This window comes from Tinamus guttatus, unplaced genomic scaffold (genome assembly GCF_059628265.1).
Source record: "Tinamus guttatus ecotype Peru unplaced genomic scaffold, ASM5962826v1 Tinamus_guttatus_pri_ptg000004l, whole genome shotgun sequence".
NCBI lineage: Eukaryota > Metazoa > Chordata > Aves > Tinamiformes > Tinamidae > Tinamus > Tinamus guttatus.
The window spans coordinates 17,495,531-17,513,972 of NW_028288538.1; the positions used below are offsets into that span (position 1 = coordinate 17,495,531).

At 45.6% G+C, this 18,442-nt stretch overlaps 1 protein-coding gene across 1 annotated transcript in view; it reads left to right on the forward strand.

Annotated features, from left to right (window-relative positions):
- Positions 1 to 9,056, forward strand: part of PSTPIP1 (proline-serine-threonine phosphatase interacting protein 1) — a 43,375-nt gene extending 34,319 nt beyond the window's left edge. Inside the window, exons 10-15 of the mRNA XM_088527891.1 lie at positions 851 to 949; positions 1,518 to 1,614; positions 4,144 to 4,228; positions 5,605 to 5,675; positions 7,111 to 7,211; positions 8,836 to 9,056. Of these exons, the coding sequence (XP_088384017.1) occupies positions 851 to 949; positions 1,518 to 1,614; positions 4,144 to 4,228; positions 5,605 to 5,675; positions 7,111 to 7,211; positions 8,836 to 8,967 (585 nt within the window). The 3' untranslated portion in view covers positions 8,968 to 9,056. The remainder of the gene's footprint in view (positions 1 to 850; positions 950 to 1,517; positions 1,615 to 4,143; positions 4,229 to 5,604; positions 5,676 to 7,110; positions 7,212 to 8,835) is intronic.
- The last annotated feature ends 9,386 nt before the right edge of the window (positions 9,057 to 18,442 follow it).

The following is an 18,442-nucleotide window of genomic DNA, read 5'->3' on the forward strand; positions in this document are numbered from 1 at the left end:
CACGACTGAATGTTTTGTTGAATAGTGCATACATTTGTGATATTCTGGACATAATTACTAGCAAATGGAGATGGAAACAGATGGCTGGAAGCAACTGAGCTTTTCACACCTTATATAAAGCTGAAAATTCATGTTCTACTTCTAACAGTACCACTTGGAGATCAGCTTTCCCCCTCCGCCCCTTTTAAGTTTTTAAAATAAAGTTATCTGCCTCTTCCTCCATCTCAGTTCACAGTCCTCCTTTCTTTTTTTCTCTTCATTCTCTCAAGCCTAGTTAGCTTTATAACAACACGGCAAATTCAGGCAGATGGGGAGAGGAATCAATTCTGAAGGGTGGGTGCCTTTTCCTTACCATTAAAATAACCTCTGAAATGAACAAAGGCAACCATGGAGAACCCCAAATAGCCTCCAGATTATTCTAAAAGCTTAGAAACACATTTCAGAAGGCAGAGCTGGGTATTTTTGGCTCTACCTCTAATGTAAATACACTCTTTATCACAGCACTCCTTTGACTTCTTTAACATCAAGATTTCAGTACAATGGGTAAACAGGACCCTTGTTCTGAAATCCATGACTGTAAGGAGCATTCAGATCTACACACTGATTACATTTCCCTGCTTTATTGTTGCCTGTATACCCTAACTTCAGTTTGCAATGACTTAAGAAAACATTCCTGAGCCTGAGCAAGTAGTAGTAGTTTCCCCAGTAGCTAAAAAGTTGAAGCATTTCTGAAGATCCCTGAGAACACTTGGCAGGAGAACTGGGTGCGGAGGCGTCGCAGCCCCATCTCTGCCTGTGAACGCACCGGCAGCTGCCCCAGCGCTCCCTCTCCTCTCCTCTCTGGCTCTAGGTCTTTCAGCTCCAGGAGTGCGACCGCATCACGATCCTCCGCAACTCGCTGTGGGTTCACTGCAACCAGCTCTCCACTCAGTGCGTGAAGGACGATGAGGTAGGGACAAGCGTCAAGGGCTTGGGGTGCGGAGGACGCCCTTCGCAGCAAAGGATGGGCCTGCAAACCAGCTTCTCTGCTGCTGCAGCCTGTTCTGTGAGGGGAGAGCCTGCTGAATCGAGCTGGTTCCCTTTCCCCGGGTGTAAAGCAGACACACGTTTCCAAAATGAGAAGACAGAATACATCACGCTATGCTGGCATTTTACGTTTTTTTTTCCAAAATTTGAGTCCCATTGGAAAGTCGTGGCTCACATCATAAAAATGCATGTCTTATTCCTCATTTGAGTATGTCTAAGTTTTGAGTTTCACAGTGGTTGGTTCCTACTATCAAGTTTCTTTAGTACATTGAAAAGTGCAGTAAAGTGCCTCTTTCCTCCTCTCATATAAGGACGTACAGAACACCAGTAAACAATTGTGCTGCATGAAAAGAGGAGACATGCCAAAGACATTCCAAAGATCCATCCAGATCAGTCACATCAAGTGGAAAATATCTTTAAGGGGAAAAGTATTAGAATTAATTAATTCAATGCAATTTGTTGGAGCTGAGTTCTTGATCTCTGTTTTGCAGCTGTATGAAGAGGTTCGGGTAAGCCTGGAGAACTGTGTTATAGAGTCAGACATAGACTACTTCATCAAGACCAAGATGACAGGAACGCAACCTCCAGGTAATCCTCCCACGGCGCCTGTCGGACGCGTCCCCCGTGGGGCTGCTGTGCGTGTTCCCTGGGGCAGGGAGCCCAGCGCAGGGGCTCCTGCTCCGCCTCTGCTCGGGCTCCTCGCTCCCACCGCTGCAGCTCGCTCCTCGCTGTGCTGCGCTGTCACCGGGACTGCCGAGTGATGCGAGGTAAAAATAACGCTCCAAAAAAGAAGAATTTATTTCGGTTTTCAGACCGGGCTCATTGCAAAGTACAGCTGAACTGGCACAGTGAGGGAGGTGGCAAACTGCCTGGCAGACATGGCAGCCTCCGTTCCCCGCACTGGTGACAAGGCAGAGCCAGCTTATCAAGTAACTGCACCCTGCTGTCCCCTGGGCAGAGGTGCTGCCTCTTTCTTTGTAGCACAGAGCAGACCCTGTACTCTGTTTTGTTCCACCTGTCCAACATCTTCCCACCTCTCGGGAAGTTGTTCTAGAAGGGCAAGTCTCTGGTGGGGGAAATTTTGTGTGAAATTGGCTTTGCTGCAGAATGCACAGGTGACATAAGGCTCAGAGGTCTCTGTCCATTCAAGCCAAAGGAGCCTTTTCATTGACCCAAAACACGTGTGCTGAAATGAGGCCTGGGAAAGCGAGAGCTAACAGCCATCATAAACGGAAACCACGCTGCTCCGGGCGGACATCTCCGAGGCCGGCACAGAAACGAGGCCGCCCGACGCTCCCACACCCCAGACACACGTCGCACCACGCAACGTCCCCGCCGCAAAAGCCATTACGGACTAAACGCAACACCCGCCCTGCCCTGCAGCAACGCGGAGATTTACCGCCGCTGGGAGAGGACACAAAGCTTCTATTTCATCTTGTCATTAGCTGGGGCCGTACGCATGCATGCAGCTATTCTGCAAGTGTCATTTATTTGTGCACAGATGCTCTTGCACTTCATCTATCTGCTGTAGCGCATCCCCTTCATGGGGACTCACCGGTGTCCCCTGGACTTGCTTCCATTCAGAACAGGCACGAGGCTATGAGGGGATAGGGACATTTGATACCAACGCTGCCTTTCCACCATTACACCTGTGGCAATTAAGAGTAGAGTTTCCTGGATTAAAAACAAAATATGTATTTTCATATAGATACATCTCAATATATTTATATTGGTATACTGGACGTCATTTTTTGGTAATAGTTTATTTTCCTTCCACTATGGGGTTTAAACTCCACTAATATAGGAGCATTTAGTGAGATAAAACTACATTTTCACTGGCAGAAGGAAGAACTGTGCCTCGCAACAGTGTGAAACAACTTCTGCATAGAAGAAAGCTCTAATTCTCAGCTAGGGCGCTTTTTTTTGTGTGAGATTTCTCATTCTCCAGTCGCCTAGGCAATTTTCTGAGACAGTTCTTGGCTATGTCAAGACTCATTTCTAATTAAAAAACAGCAGGGAAAAAAAAAAAAACCCTCAAGAGTTTTGTAAGAAGTGAAGGAACGACTGACTCTTGGTTTTTTTGCCACCTGCCAGAAGGTGACATGCTTTGGAAGTAACATCATAGTATCTCCAGAGCTAATGGGTTTGCAGAACAGCTCCCAAGTGGCTTTGTGTTGTGCAACCCCCATACTGACAAGAGCTTTTGCTTTCCTCAGGCAGAGCTGTGCAGCTCCTCTCCTTTTCTACCTAAGCCTAACATATATTAAGACTAGAAGAGATGCCAGATGACAATCTAGAAGGCTAATAGAGGACGACCCTTAAATTGGTTGGAAAGCTCCCTGGTTTCTGAGAGTTACGGGTAGCGATCGCTCCACGCGCCTGCCCACCTACAGATCTGCTTATGAACTCGTTGGGCCCAAGGTGGGACTGTTAACACAGCCCTAAACTCAGGTTCCTGTTTCTTAATTAGGACGTGGCAGAACAGAGCTAACCTGGGCCCACAGCTTCGGAATCACACTTGGCTTCTGTTCGTTTGGCTTCAACACGGAGAAGGCGGAAGGGGTCTGTGGCCACCTGCCCTAAGCAAGCCTGCTGTTAAGCTAGACTTTGGAAAGGGTCTCAATTTTGGCCTTACCACCACCCGAGGGGAGAGGAATTGTGCTGTAACACAACTGTTTGAGAGAACAACAACCACCACCACCAAGTAGCCGGGGGTAAACAGCAAATCAGCTCTCGAGGGGTGAGCGGGGAAGAGAGGAAGTCAGGAAATTGATCATTATACCTGCAGGCAATAAGTATAGAAAGTTCCACAGCTCTGACAAAAATTTCCAATTTAATACATTAAAAAAAAAAAAAACTGAACAACTAAAATATAATACGGAGCGCTCCCAAACCACTGCAGCCAACCGAGTCAAGGACATGGTCCCATGCTCGCAAGAACCTGCTCTGCTCCTGAGGGGGATAGACAAGGAAGGAAATTGCCCTCTAGCCTCATTTAGCTATTGCAATGGTCCGCCAGGACATTGCTCCACCAGTCCCTGAACTGCTACACTGCCAGCTGCATCCTGCTGGAGAGAGGTTTTGCCTGAACATCTCATTTTTATTGCTCTCTTGCAGATGCAATAGGATACGAGAACTATTACGACAAAGAACCAAGCAGAGCCAACAGCAGCCCGACACAGACTTGCGGGATGATGAAAAGGTGGGTGCTTGGCTCCCAGAACAGAAGGAATCTGGAACATTACTGCTTCCTTAGTAGGCAAGAGTAATTTTGCCATGGCCTAGTGGAAAGAGAGACAGGGGACAAGGCCAGTAAATGGGTGGCCATCGATGGAGCGCTCGTTCCCTCTTCCCTGCGAGTCCCGGCACGCCGCAGTGAAACACTTGGAGCCACAGAGGCCAGAGGGGATTCTCGCTGCGGGCTGCCTGCTCCGCTGAGCGGGGACGGCGGCTTCGCCGGCCGGACCGGGGGAACAGCGCCGAGCGCAGAACTGCGCTGGTTACGGAGCCAAAAAATAGGCATTTTTAACAACTCTGTAGGCTGGTAAATGCTTAGTGACATGGACGCGGTTTTATCAGCCATAGAGCCTGGCTGCAGTGTTTTATACTAAAACGTCTAATTCACAGTGGCTTTTTAAAGCGGAGGATCTTTATATTTTGACAGGCCTTGTTAGATGGCAAAGTCAAGGAGGGGGTTGTGGTCTCCCATTGAAAACATACGTGCTACAGGCTGACTAGCGAACTGAAAAGGTTGATACATAATATTTTGTTTTTCAGTCAGAAATTAGATTTTCTGCAATAACGAGTTCTGCTGCTGCATGCGGCACAATTACAGAAGTCAATTGCACTGCGATTCAGAATACAGCCGTGCTCTGCAAGGGCAAACAGCCTAGAGAGACTCGTTCAGAGCATTTCAGAAACTGCTGAGCTTGGATATCCACTTTGCAGAACACTGAGCCCTCACCAGCTGAAAAAACCCAACAAAGTAAAATCTTTTAGCATTGTCCTAAGCAGGCAATGCTATTGCTGTGTACACCCAATAATCCTGACCTATATTCTCTCACTGCTTGGTCTGCAGTATTGAGCTGTGACATAGGAAACATCCAAGGATAATTTAAAAATAAAACAAAAAAAAAACAGTTTTTAGAAAGGTACGTTATAGCTTTTGTGTTTTAAGTTGTATCAGTTCTTCTTAAGGATAAAGGAAGGCTAATCATATAAATGGTAGATAATTAACTGATATTCAATTTACTTATCAATTATTTATTAATGAGATACTCTTCAATCATCTAATGATGCTTAATTTGATTATTACATGATGCATTTTGTGCAGTTGAGCAATGGCTGAAGGTTCAGCAGGTTCATTGTCTTGCTGTGTTTCTGTTAAGAACGTATTTATCTGCAGACCAAAACGCCTGCACCGTAAGGGACGCGCACGGCCAAGGCAGAGGTCGCCCCTCGCTGGCGCTGCCGCAGCGGGAGCGGAGGCCGAGGCAGCCAGCGGGGACGTGCAGAGGGAGCAACGCAGGCGCCCGGCCCCTGCGCTCATTTTGTCACCGCCTTTTCTTGGTTCTGCAGGTTCTCCGGACTACTACATGGGAGCAGCAAAAGCAACGGGGAAAGTGTCATTCCTTCCGCGCCCCCGCTCGGTATGCCTCTCCAGCAAGGAAAATTACCAGATGTGCTTGGTTAAGATCATGTTGCTAAATGAAGCTTTGACGTGGAGCAGAAATGGTAGAGCAGGCATTCACACATTGGCGGTCAAGAAGAATAATCTGTAAACTAATTTAGCTCAGATGTGTATTAAGCCACTTCCCCAGTTTAAAAGGCCAAATAATCCATATAATCTTTGGGTTGGGTAATTTTTCAGAATTCCCCCAGGCAGGGGGGAACTGTAAATTCTGTCCAATGCTGCCTGGCTTAGATAATAGTTTTCTTCTAAGGATATGCTGCCTCTGAGAGGCACAAGGGAATCCCACAAGTTTTTAAACAGATCAGCTTCATGCCTTGTGAATACAAATATCTGCGCTGTTTCACAGTTACACTGCCTTATCACAACCCTTGAGGCTAAGCATTTATCAGAGGACATTTAAAACAGTATTTTGATCGTGCAGAAAGTAACAGCTTATGACATTTTTATTGGCTTGATATAAAACAAAGAAATTTTAACTGTGATTTCTGCTTGTAGAACCAATCCTGCTGTTCAGTACAGCTTTAAAACGTATCGGTTTCCCCTCTACGGGCTACCTGCCCACTTGGGCACCCAGGAAGCGGGCGCAGAACATCCAATTTGTTGTTGCATTTGGTGTCCAGCCAGGGGAGACTCTTCCAAGGCACCAAACACCAGTGGGACTTGCCAGGCACCAGCTGCCTTCCCCTCCCAGGGTGCTCAGAGCAGCCCTGCAAGCACAAACCTGAGGGCAGGGAGTCCCGCAGAGCTGCATCGCGGCCGCCTACGGGTAGCATTGTAAGAAACAACGTTTCCACACGGATTTAACGGAGCTCCAGGCCTTATCCAAGCAAGGAGTCAACATCTGAGGAGGCCCCTGTTGTTCCGGCCTCATATAATCCCCCTGTAGCTGCAAAAGAGACCCTGCAGGCTGCCTCTGCTTTCATTGGGATGCTGCCTATAGCCTGGGTATGTCTCACAGATCAGGGTACCTTCCTGGGGCTGGAGACAGGAAGGCGAAAGGGTTTCTTGAGCAAGGCCCTCAGGAGTGGCAAATGTCATCTTTGTGCAGCCCTTTTTGCCTTGTGCCACACTGCATCATAGTTATTTCATTTTTCAGGCCACTGAGGTTGTGTTTTATCCGGGGAAATGTTTTCCCCACCCAAGATGAAGCTAAAGCAAGTTTCCCACTAAAGCCTCCCACAAAGTTCAACAAGCGAATTAACCATCTAATCAACAGGACACAGTTTTTGTGCAAACCCTACCTACATTTCATAGCAGCTTTTCTAGACATGTACATCTCTGCACCCAGAGAGAACAGAGGTCCTTGTGTTTGTGAACTCTTGCATATGATGCCATATACTGACAAGCAAGTGAACTCTTTGTTTCTCTCTTTTTTCCCCCCCTCTCCCCAGCAGAGAAAACAGATGGGGTCTATGCATCCATTTTTGTAAATGAACAAACAGGAATCACATTATCACAGGACTACAGAGTACTGTATGACTACAGAGCCCAGGTAACTGAAAACTTAAGAACGAATATTTCGTACAGCGCCAGGTTTAAAATAGACATCATCAGTCTAAACGTCTTGCAAGTGGCAATTCTGTGAGGTGCTAACCTTATTTTACAGGCAGAGATTCTTAGAGAATTACTGGTCGAGGTCACATATGGAGGCCAGGAATCCCAACTGCAAGTTCTTGGCACAAAGATGAAGGATGAAACAAAAACATTTTTTGCAAGTGATTACACATTAATGTCATATACCCTTGACTAATTCAGTGCTTGGCTATTGCAAACTCCTTCTAATGGGACTCAAACACATGGAAAACTTGTGTCAAGCGTCTCCAGATCCTTCATATCAAATTAGCATTATATCAGAAGAATATGCAACAGATTTCTGCCTAAGGAGGCTTTTCCAGCTGATCTCACTATGGGGCAGTCCTACCTCAGATGAACACCCTGGCTTTAGCCAAGGTCTCCTCCAGGCTGCCCTGGACTGAATGCCCACATTAAAACAGGTCTCTAAATCAGTCACAGTTTCCCCGTGTCAGACTGTACAAACTGCCTCCTCCCCATGGGGATCTGCTGTGCACTGCCAAGTGGTCCTCATGGGAAAAGGTTGATGATTTTGATTTTCTCCCTGGACTGGCCATAAACGTCAATATTGTGAGCAATGAATATGTGCTGAAAGGAGAGCAGTATTCTGACACCTTTTAAGTATATTTTGTTTTAAAACCTTCTTTTATTATTACTTAAAAGACCTTTTAAGCACAACTGAGAGCACCTCAGTGTTTGTGGCAGTTCCCTGGATCCCTTTTTCAAAGGAAACAGATGCCTAATCCAGAGATTACTTCTGAATATGACACACTAAGATTTTTCACTGCTGAGAAAAGAAGCCTATCACTGCTTTCAGTCCCTGCATATATTGAAGTTACGTTTTTCTCCCCAAGTCCATTCTTACTTGGTAAGCAAGATCAGCTAAATCTAAATTTAAGGCAGCAAAGCTATTTTTAGAAGACTATGTTATCCCTTTTTCTGTTTTATTACACTGTGGGTAGAAAAATGGTTTCCTAATGAAGAATAGGACCACTGAATGGACTGAGACACAGAATTGCTTGCAACTGCTCTGCTTTAGGCACAAAAGTTACCCATTTCAGGAGTGTGTACACACGCACACACACACATATATATATATATATATATATATATATATATATATATTTTTCAGCAGTCACTATACCTCCACAGGTCAACCACCATTCTGTATTAGGAGACCTGATGACCCATTTAAGGCCTGGATGACTGGAGGCACTGTTTTTATCTCCCTTTGGAAATAAACTTTGTACTGTTTTAGTGAGCAACAGCTACAGGCTAAGGAAAGGTCAGGCAGGCTGGTTCAGGACAGTGGTATTTAATCCTCTCCGGCCATCCCTTACCACGCAGGGGTCAGTTCTAGCGGAAGTTTCTGAGCAGTTCAAGGCAACAAGCCAGCTCCGTAGGTGCGTAATCCCCAGCCGCCTGGCATGGCACCAAAGGGCATTGCCAGACTGGTGATGGAAGGCAGGGTGAGACGCTTGATACACGCTCAGACCATCCCGCGCTCTCCAGCTAACCAGGTTTCCGTTCCCTCTCTCCTTTAGAACGTGGATGAACTGGACATCAGGGAAGGAGACATTGTAGCTGTCATTGAAGAAAGAGAGGACGGCTGGTGGACAGCAGAAAGGAACGGGCAGCGAGGCTACGTGCCAGGATCCTATCTGGAGAAGCTCTGACGAAAAGAAGCTGCAGTCCTCAGACTTTAAAAATATTCTACTACTGAAAAAAAACAGCACACAAGATCTGCTTCAGTTGACCAAGAGCACTCCATAATACTGTCCTCTACAATTATTAGTCAGGAAAGAAACAACTGACCATGCTTTTCCTCTTCCTTCCTCTTCTCATGCCTGCCTTTTGGCCTACGTTGCCTGAGAAAACTTGCTACATATCAGAGAGGCCAGAACTTGTGTCTCCTACTGAGTTCCTTCCTACCCAAAGCACCAAGTGCCACCCTCAGCACCAGCTGCCAACAGTGTCTCAGAGCTTGAGAAACCCAGGAAAACAATCCTGTCCAAAGTGCACTGCACTAAACAACACAGCTCCAAGAACGAGATGTTTCTCCAGGATGGGGGATCACCTCCAGCCGGCCTGGGACCCACTCACGGTCCCAGCCATGTGTGTAGAGCCACTGTTTTTGTTACTGATCTCATATTCCCCAGGCAGACACCTCTGATGGTTGTACATTCCTCTGTACAAAGCAAGGCAGAAACTCAAGTTCCCACACACTGGTAGGAGAAAAACAAAGCCAAGGCCACCACAGTGATCTTCTAGCACAACAAAACCTGTGTCTTCTATCGCTTTGCGCTGCATTCTTGTGCAGCAAAGTAAGGATAGATAATGAGCTCAAGGCTGTTTTTGCTAGTGCATAGTTTACCAGACACCTCATTGCCACTTTTCTTATTTAAATAAAAGCAACTAAGCAAAGCCATCCAGCAGCGCTGCACTGCCCTGATCACTCTCCTCTGAGAGCTGCCAATTTCCTTCCCATGCAAACTGCCTACAAATGTCATCAATTAAACCTCCTCCCAACTCACCTGTCCACCTGACTGATCCTTTCCATTTCCTCCTCTTCCCACAGGCTTTCCTGCCTTTTTAAATGCTGTCTACAGCCTCTGCCTCTCCCAGATTGCTGGCACAGGATTGTCCTTGCTCCTTTCCAGTCGCTTGTCCTGTGTTTGCTCCTCAACAGCCTCTCTTCAGTGCACGTGCACAGGGCAACTTCTCTGTATTTCACAGCCTTGCAGCTCTATCAGGCTTTTTACCTTGGTACGTAGGTCAGTTTCCAACTGCCACTGCACTTACCAGGGAAACATTACATCTTTTCAGCCACTCCTCTCTTTTCAGTGTTTAGATATAGGTAGTTTAAAAATAAATAAATAAATACATCAGTGAGATGGAGAGATCTATTTCTGGGGGCACAATCACCTTGTTTATTAAAAGTTCAAATTTTAGAACTGAACCAAGTCAAGGAAAATGCATGAAAATTGTTACCCAGAAAGCCCAGAGCACAGAGGAGCTGTTAGCTAAATCACAGTGAAGAAGTCAAAGAAAACCAGAGAAAAGGCAAAGCCATAGTGGTCAGTGGGATCGCTCCTTAAATTAATTAGCCTGAGGCTCAGAGACATTTGCTCTACCTTACTCTAATTCCTTGCTTCAAGAGTGGCATAAAAGTTACTATAGGTCCTCTCTCCGCAGTTTTCTTGCACATCTGCAGCAGTACCAAAGTACTCTTTGTACCTCCCATTAGCAAAGGCTCAGAAGACCTGTGGAACCTTGAATGTCATTTAAGGCACTATGTTATATTAACAATGGTGTTCGTGGGGGTTGAGGATGCCGGGAGCAGGTTTCTGTGTCCAGCAGTGACATATAGTCCATAAATAAAGTCCACAACAGCCTTCAGTTAGGCTGCACTGTAAGTGGCAGCTGGCAACAACATCACAGCTAGCTCATCACATACAGCACAAGAGGAAATGTAAAGTGTGACAGATTTAATACATTTGCTTCTTTAATACCAAATCTTTCTTAAAAAGAATTGTAATAAACCAACAAATACATACATACAGGTAAATATTTTGCTGATGATCTTGATTAAAGGGAAAATAAAGCACTTTTGAGATGCATCTCCTTTAACTAGGATCCAGGGATTCTCTAAGACTTCTCTGGGGACACAGACAGCCCCAGAGTAGCACCCAGGCCTGGTTACCTTGTGACCTTCTTACCCCTGCACGTACCACAAGGTCTGTATTAAATGACAGACAGCTCCTCAAACAGTAGCTGCGTTTCTACCCCATCAAAGCATTTCATATTTTTGCTGTTAAACTCAGGAAACCAGTTTCTTTCCTACGTATCTTCTATCAGGTCAATACTGTTGAACTGGAAGATGCTATAGATACACCATGAGAGCATTTGGGTCCCACATGCTAAGTGCAGACACAGGAAAAGAAAAAGCAGCAGCAGTGCTTAATCATGATGAGATTTGTCTGCTTTACACTGAAGAATTTGGCTGATATGTAGTTACCAAACTAGATCTATGCAGTTTGGCCTATCAGCGTGGCACCACTTGTCAGAAATAGAATAGAGATAACAAGAAATACCCACACTCTCCAAGTACACCCACGCTTTAGGTGTCATCTACGCAGGCAGGAGGAAAAGCAGAAAAGTCAGATGGCAGTTATTGCCTTAGGTTCTCTCCAGCTGGGTAACAGTTCAGCAGCACAATTGATACACTCAAGAAATCATTTAATTTTCAGGTAAGATGGAAACCGAAACAGATCTTTTCCAGAGGAAGTCATTCTTAAACGAGACTTCAGTGTTCCTCGTCAAACGTATTTCATACATACTTCTAACAAGCTTCTATTTTCATTTTGATCTCTTTTTTTTTTTTTTGGCAAGGAGGCGCCAAACAACACGTAGGGCCAAAACAGCTGCAGACAAAGCTGCGTGTTTGCCAGTGTGACTCTTAGTTCACAGCATACTCGAAATAAGCAGAATACCTCTCTGCTTACGCTGCCCACGCTCTGGACAGGGTCACACACAAGAAGCTCTTCCAGAGCATTAGCCACATGCTTTTGTCAGTTGCTCTGCAAGAGGGCAACCTAATTACCTGTTTATAGCCTTTGGCTACTATGAATATACACACAAGCTAATTAAGGAGAAGTTTCAGCAGGGTTACTGAGCTGTTTTTGACTCCGCATTGCAGAGTAGACTTCAGCTGGCACAACACACAACTAACATTTCATGCAGCTTTCAGACTTGCAACTTAATTCTAGAAAACTTGAAAAGGCCATGAGAAACCTACAGGCACCTTCTACCTGTTAAACATGGGCATGAAAGACGGGGAGACATTTCCACAACAAGCCCCAAAAGAATATAAAGGTTCATATCTGCTGCTGTCTAGAGGAAATCTCGATTTGAACAACATTGTCACAATATTGCTATGAAAAAGCACAGCAGTAATTATTCCATCATTCCTTCAACGGGAGCAAGAAAATTGGAAGTAAGTGATCCAGCCCAGCAGTGCTTGAATATGCACACAGCTCTCCTTTACTGTGTTACTAAGAACAAGAACCAGAAAATGTGTTTTAAAATAGCATTTAACTGACAGCAATTGTATCTGATTAGACAGGAAACGTGTCCAAGGACAGTGTGAGGTCCAGCTCTGCGCAAAACAGACTTCAGCTCTTGTAGGTGGCATTAAGATCCCCCAAACCAGATAAAAAACTTGGTCAAAGCAGCATTGGACTAGAGAAGAGAGAGGATCTGAAACACAGTGCTAGAATAGCCAACACAGGCAGTTCTTAACCACACAGAACCACATCATTTCAGAGGAAGCACTTCTAGCATTTTTTACTAGTTACTCAAAAAAAGGCACAAATCAACTCCTACACAGCCAAGCAGTGAGCAACAGCAGTAGTTTGGCTGCTTGAGGTTGACAAATGCTTGGAGGCCCTGGCTTGAACTCTGTGCAAGAAGCAAACCCGGGATGCTCCAGCCAGCAGACAGAAATGAGACATGAAGAGCAGCAGCTTACCTTGGACTGCTTCTTCACTTGCTGGACTATTACACTTGTGTATCTCCCCAGAGACGTATTCCAGCTCTAAGCTCCTTTGCCAGAGGTGGTTTTCCAGGTGAAGACTCCCCATCACACTTCAGTCCTCACTGAGTACTGAAGACAGCTTAAGTGGAAACACATGGAGGCCAAGAGGAGCTTCCTCACAAGGTGGGCATAGATACTGCCTAACAGCAGCCTGCTTGAGTAGAGGATGGGACACGTCCAACCTAATGCGTCCAACCAACACATCTCTCTGGCGCTGTGTAACCTCTTGACTATCTTAGTTTTGCCTCTTACATACAGAAAGGATGACATCCCTGCTGGTGCCAACAGTGCTACCCTAGCAATCAGGCTTAGAGAACCCAGGCTGCTCCTCATCAGTGGTATTTAAATGGAATCTGCTGCACTGACAGGCCACTGTTAATCTTCACTTTGGACAGGTTTGAAGGACAGCCTCTTAAGAGTCTCTTCTTTGCCCTCGTTGTTCTCCAGCTTGCGCAGCTGGAGCAATGAAAGCAAAGGCCACACAGCTGTGAGCACTTCACCTGTCCCCACCTAACCACGCTCCTTGCTAGTGCTCAAGGAGAACATGGGGGCTCCTTAGCTTTGGATCCATGCCTGCTTGTTCCCGCAGAGCTATCTGCAGGACCGGAGAGCCAAATCCCCTTGGAGGTAAAGCACAACCGGTCGTTACAAAACCAAACCAGAGACAGCTCAGGATCAGCCACTACCATCCATCAGCAGGAGCCACCATTCCGCTGAATTAATAGCAGCAGTAGTGGGTGCTGTCACCTACACATCAGAGGTGTTTTTATAGCACAGCTGTAGTGGGTTGCACATGCTCAGTGTAGCTGAGGCAAAAGGGGAGAGAATTGCTGTGGTTTTTGCTTCGCATCCCTTCAGCTGCAGAACAGGACTTGGAATGTTTTCGGAGGAAGGAAATGCTGGGCCGCACTGGGCTTTCTGGAAAGCAAACACCTGCTAGGGAGTGTGTTTTTTGGTGAAATATTTGTGTGTAGTAGCAAGTTACTGGCAGAGGAATAGGAATTGTCCTGTGACTGGGTTATTAGGGAAATGACTATGTCCCAAGCACTGAGAGAAAGCTGAAAAATGAAAAGGGAAAAGAGCTTTTAGTCAGTGCTTATAGTTATCTGCTTGTTTATGATTATCTAATTTCAGTGGCTAGCTCACATTTTAGATGAGAAGCTCAGGGCCACAATTAGCTCCAGATTGGTGCACTTTTGGATCATTCACAGTGAAAATTTGATCTGTTTCTGTAACGGCAGATGATATTTCTATCCAATTAGCTAGCCTGCCCGGCCCGGTGCATAACCCAGCTTTCTACCAGCTGTTGAAGGACAGATGATACCTGATCTGGCACAAAGCCTCTTGGTGCAAAGTTAGGAGTGTATTTGCAGCCTAACGCTGCTGTGTGTCATTCGGCAGCAGAACTTCCATCTGGCACAAGGGCCCTAAACCCAGATTTACTGTGTCACTGTACTCTGACCCAAGTCATGGACTAAAACTTGCTTCCAGATATAAACTTCTTAATAGCTGAGACCTCCCTATCCTCCAGCAAAATCAGGAAAACTTCAGACTCACTGTGTTTGAAATTCCTAAGAGGAAAGGAGAGAGAGAGAGAAGAGAAAAAAAAAAAAAAAGAAAAACCCTAAGCAAATAGAACTGGGCTTTAATATCAGAATAATAGAAGAATATAATAAGAAAGTTGGGGAACAGTGGGCAGGAAGGCAGCAGATTCCTCCAAGGTTCTTTAAAATCGAAAAGCATCTTATCAGGTCAGAAAAAGGCAGGGCTGGGGGCTGCTCACACCATGACTCAACCAAACCTCCAGACAAGGGCAGGCATACGGAGAAGCAACCAACACATTCAACTGCACCAGCAGTGTTTTAGCTTAAATCACATTTTCTTTGATTTAGCAGCAGTCCCTGTTCCAGGGAATATGGGCAAATAGTGCAGCTAAAGAAATGCTAGCCTAAACCTGACTGGTATCTCCTGAGACTGGGATTAGACTTGGATTGTTTAAAGACCTCAGGCCAAACCCCTTATTAAAAAGTGACTCTTGCTATGATTTTGGAGCAGTCATTATACATCACTTTCCCCATCTGTCATAAGGCACCTGTAAAGCACTTTGACATTACCTGCTGAAAATCCTGCTGGCATGCTAACTATTTCTGTGGTTATTCAATCCCTGACTCAGTCTAAACAAGCCAGCTTTGGGTGATGGTCAGATCAATATTTGCAATGGTAAATCTTGTAATAAAGGACAAATTATATTGTGCACACAGTGCCCTTGCTTGCTGTGCAGTAAGATGGGCTGGCTCTTGGGAAGAGGGCACATAGATAATATTCACACTTGATGTAGTGGGGGAGTTCTGTACATTCCCTTCCGCTCCAAAAGGACACAAATGCTCAACAGCTGCATCTAAGAAAGAATTGTTCTGAAATTTTAAGCTGAAAACAGCCTGTGTAGGAATTTCTTGGGAAAGTGGTGAACTTTGACCTTCCCAGGCTAAGAATGTTAACATAAATGTGAATGGAAAAGCTTTCAATGCACTGATAGACAAGAGAAATGCTTTGTCTTTGGTGAAGGGCTGCAGAGCTCTTCTTGTGTCTGAACCCGCGTGAGGAAGGGAGACGGGAGCAACAGTGACTTTGTTCTGCCAAGTGGCAGCTAAAGGTTTTCCTACAGTCACTGCTCAATTCAGCAGCCATGTGGGGGTTCAAACCCAGAGAAGTCCTTACTCTGGGGGTAGAAGGGAGCTTAAGAAATGCATCCGCCCCACACAGCTGGGCCCTCTGAAGGTTTTCTTAAAAAAGAAGAAAAAAAAAAAAAACAGAGCACATATCAGTATAGGCCCTAAATTAACTTACATTTGCTCAGCCTCTTCCCAGCGTCCTCAACACACCATTTCTTGATGCTGAGACTTTTGCATCCCCCCGCAGGGCCCCAGCTGTACCACCAGCGCATTTAAGTGCTGGTTTTCATGCTCTTAGAGTGGATGCTGTCTCCCAAGTGCAATGGCTCTCAGGAGCACCGGGCTATTAGTAACAAGCACTTTGCAGGGATGGGGCACTTTCCAAAGCCTGAAAAGTGCTGTCAGGAAACAGCACTACCTAATTCTTCCATAGGAGGTATTGAGACATAAGATCCTGCCTATTGCCTAGGTGTTATTTTGTAGGGGCCTGGCAAAATCTTGCTAAGGCGTCTGTGCCAGGGATGGCTCACAAACACAACCCCTGTTCAGGCAACGTGCTGGCAGCCTCGTTCAATGGCAACTATCATTTCATACCTATCTACTTCCTGTGTTCAAGGGGAAAGAGGAAGAAAAAAAAAAAAAAAAAAAAACTTGTTACTTTCGTAAATGGGCATAAACCCTGGTAAAAAGGGTTACTGCTGCTGAAGTGGCACATACCCGAGCCATGAGCAAAGCTGTCCAGCCTCTGGACAGCCTTGACAACAACAGCTCTGTGGCCCCAAACTGTGGGGGCAGAATTAACAGCAATAACTCGTTTCTGCAGATTTCTCTCCAGCAGAAATAGAAGATTCTCACCTCAGAGTCCTTTTGCTCTCTCTTACATAGCGCCCCACTACTGAACAGCATCAAATGGAGTTGGATGAACTGCAAAACCATTAAAATGGAAGTGGAAACTCAGCACTGATGTAGCCTAGTAACACAAGTAATGATATGTGAGACAGCTAGAAACAGGATAAGACTGGCAGCATCTTATCAGCCATCAACCGCGCACTGCCCCGAGCAACCAGCAGCTACTGTTTCCACTTTATAGGTCACTGCATCAGGTTGGGCCGGTTTCTCCGACCGGGCAAGCTTTGCTCTGCGGTGGCAGCATTTTAGACGGAACATCAACGTCACTTCACACTCCCGAGGCGTACGTCAAGTTTCAGAAGAGCCTGTCCCCAAAAGGTCTTTCCACCAGCTCAATATAGCTTCAGAGGATGGAGACCAGCTAGGAGAAGGAGGAGAGAGATGCAAAGAGATGAGGTGGAAGAACAAGGTGGGTTATTAGATGTAGGTTTATTTTTATGTGGAAGGAAAGATGTTACAGTTACTGGGAAGGAGTAGGGTGGAGGGAGGAGGAGGAGAAGAAAAAAAAAAGCAGGCCCAGGAGGTAGCCCAAGCATGGCATTCACCCATGCAAGCACACAGACTACAGGTTATAGCACACAGGATCCATAGATGCACTTGGGTTAGAGCCTTCTATTGCATTTCACCCTTAAATTAAAAGTCTGACTCAGTGCTCCAGAGAAGTGACATGCTTGTGCAGCACAAGGAGCAGATACGTGCAATTCTGAGAGTGACTGAATGAGCTTCTTGTGCAAGGGGCACGGGGATGGAGCCCCCAGCAAAGGGCGCTGGAGGCAGCTGCTCTGGCTAAGCAGCTGCTTGAGCTAGGCAAGCAGCGTGAAGCAAACATGCTGCTAGGTGGCTGAAGCTGGAAGGTGCAGTGCTGCCGAACAACAGCAAGCACCCACCTGCGCATCCTTAAATTACAGCCACAAATCTTTCTTCTCTCCCCAAACCCCCAATACAGCTGCTATTAACAGCTTCAGTAGCTGAAAAAAAACACCAAAAGTAGCAGCTGCTGAAAAGAAGCGGCTAAATTTCAGAGAGAGTATTATCAGAATTTGAAAGTGTAGTAGAACACGGAAGTTTAATCAGTGAAGTACAGAGTAATCAGTCCTACAAACCTATCAAGTCTATCCCAAAAGTCCTGTTTCTTCTCCGATACAGTATCTGATCATGAGAGCACTGAATTTTGGTAGATTGCACTACAAGAGAGGAGGATAACAGATATAGGAAGTGTGTAGGAAAATCTTGCACATCGTTTATTCAGAACAGTTAAATAAATAGATGAAATCTCATGAGAGCAGTCAACAGTTTTACCTATTAAAAAAACCCACACACTTAAGAGCTGTGATGTTTTACCTCTCCAGAAAGTAGCTGGACTAGTGTTTCCAAGTATGAAAAATGTCAAAAAACACTGTCAAAGGAAAATAGGTAGAATGAACTCAAGACTTTCTCTGTCTCCTAAAGGAGGTTAGACCCTTAGAAAGGCCAGACTACACAGACTCCAATAGCCCAGTACTCCAATACTTGAGCTCATCTCAACCGAGCCAGTGGGGGAAGCTTCGCACTATGCCACAAGAGCCCTAACAGAATATTCAGCAGCAGCAGCTAGAAAAAACAGGCAGAGGATAAAAATCTGAAGAACAGGATAACTCTCCCATCTTCCCCACACCGAAGTTCTGTGTATGTGGGTGGAAGAGACGGTTTTCTTCTTTTCTTGTGGTGACACTGAATTATAACTTTGAATGTTTACAGCAGCCTAACATTTCATTATGATAACATCACCTAAGAGAAAGTAGCCCTAACACACATAAACACACACACCACCCCCCAAAGGCTTTAAACTTTCCCCAAGCCTCCCTCCCCCAAATATGCCCTACAACAAGAACCAACTGACTCCGGTGAAAGAACAGAAAGGAAAGTTTGCATCAGGCCTAAGACAGCTGAGCAATAATCCAAACAAGAGGCAGCTCCACCAGTCTGCTAGAAAAG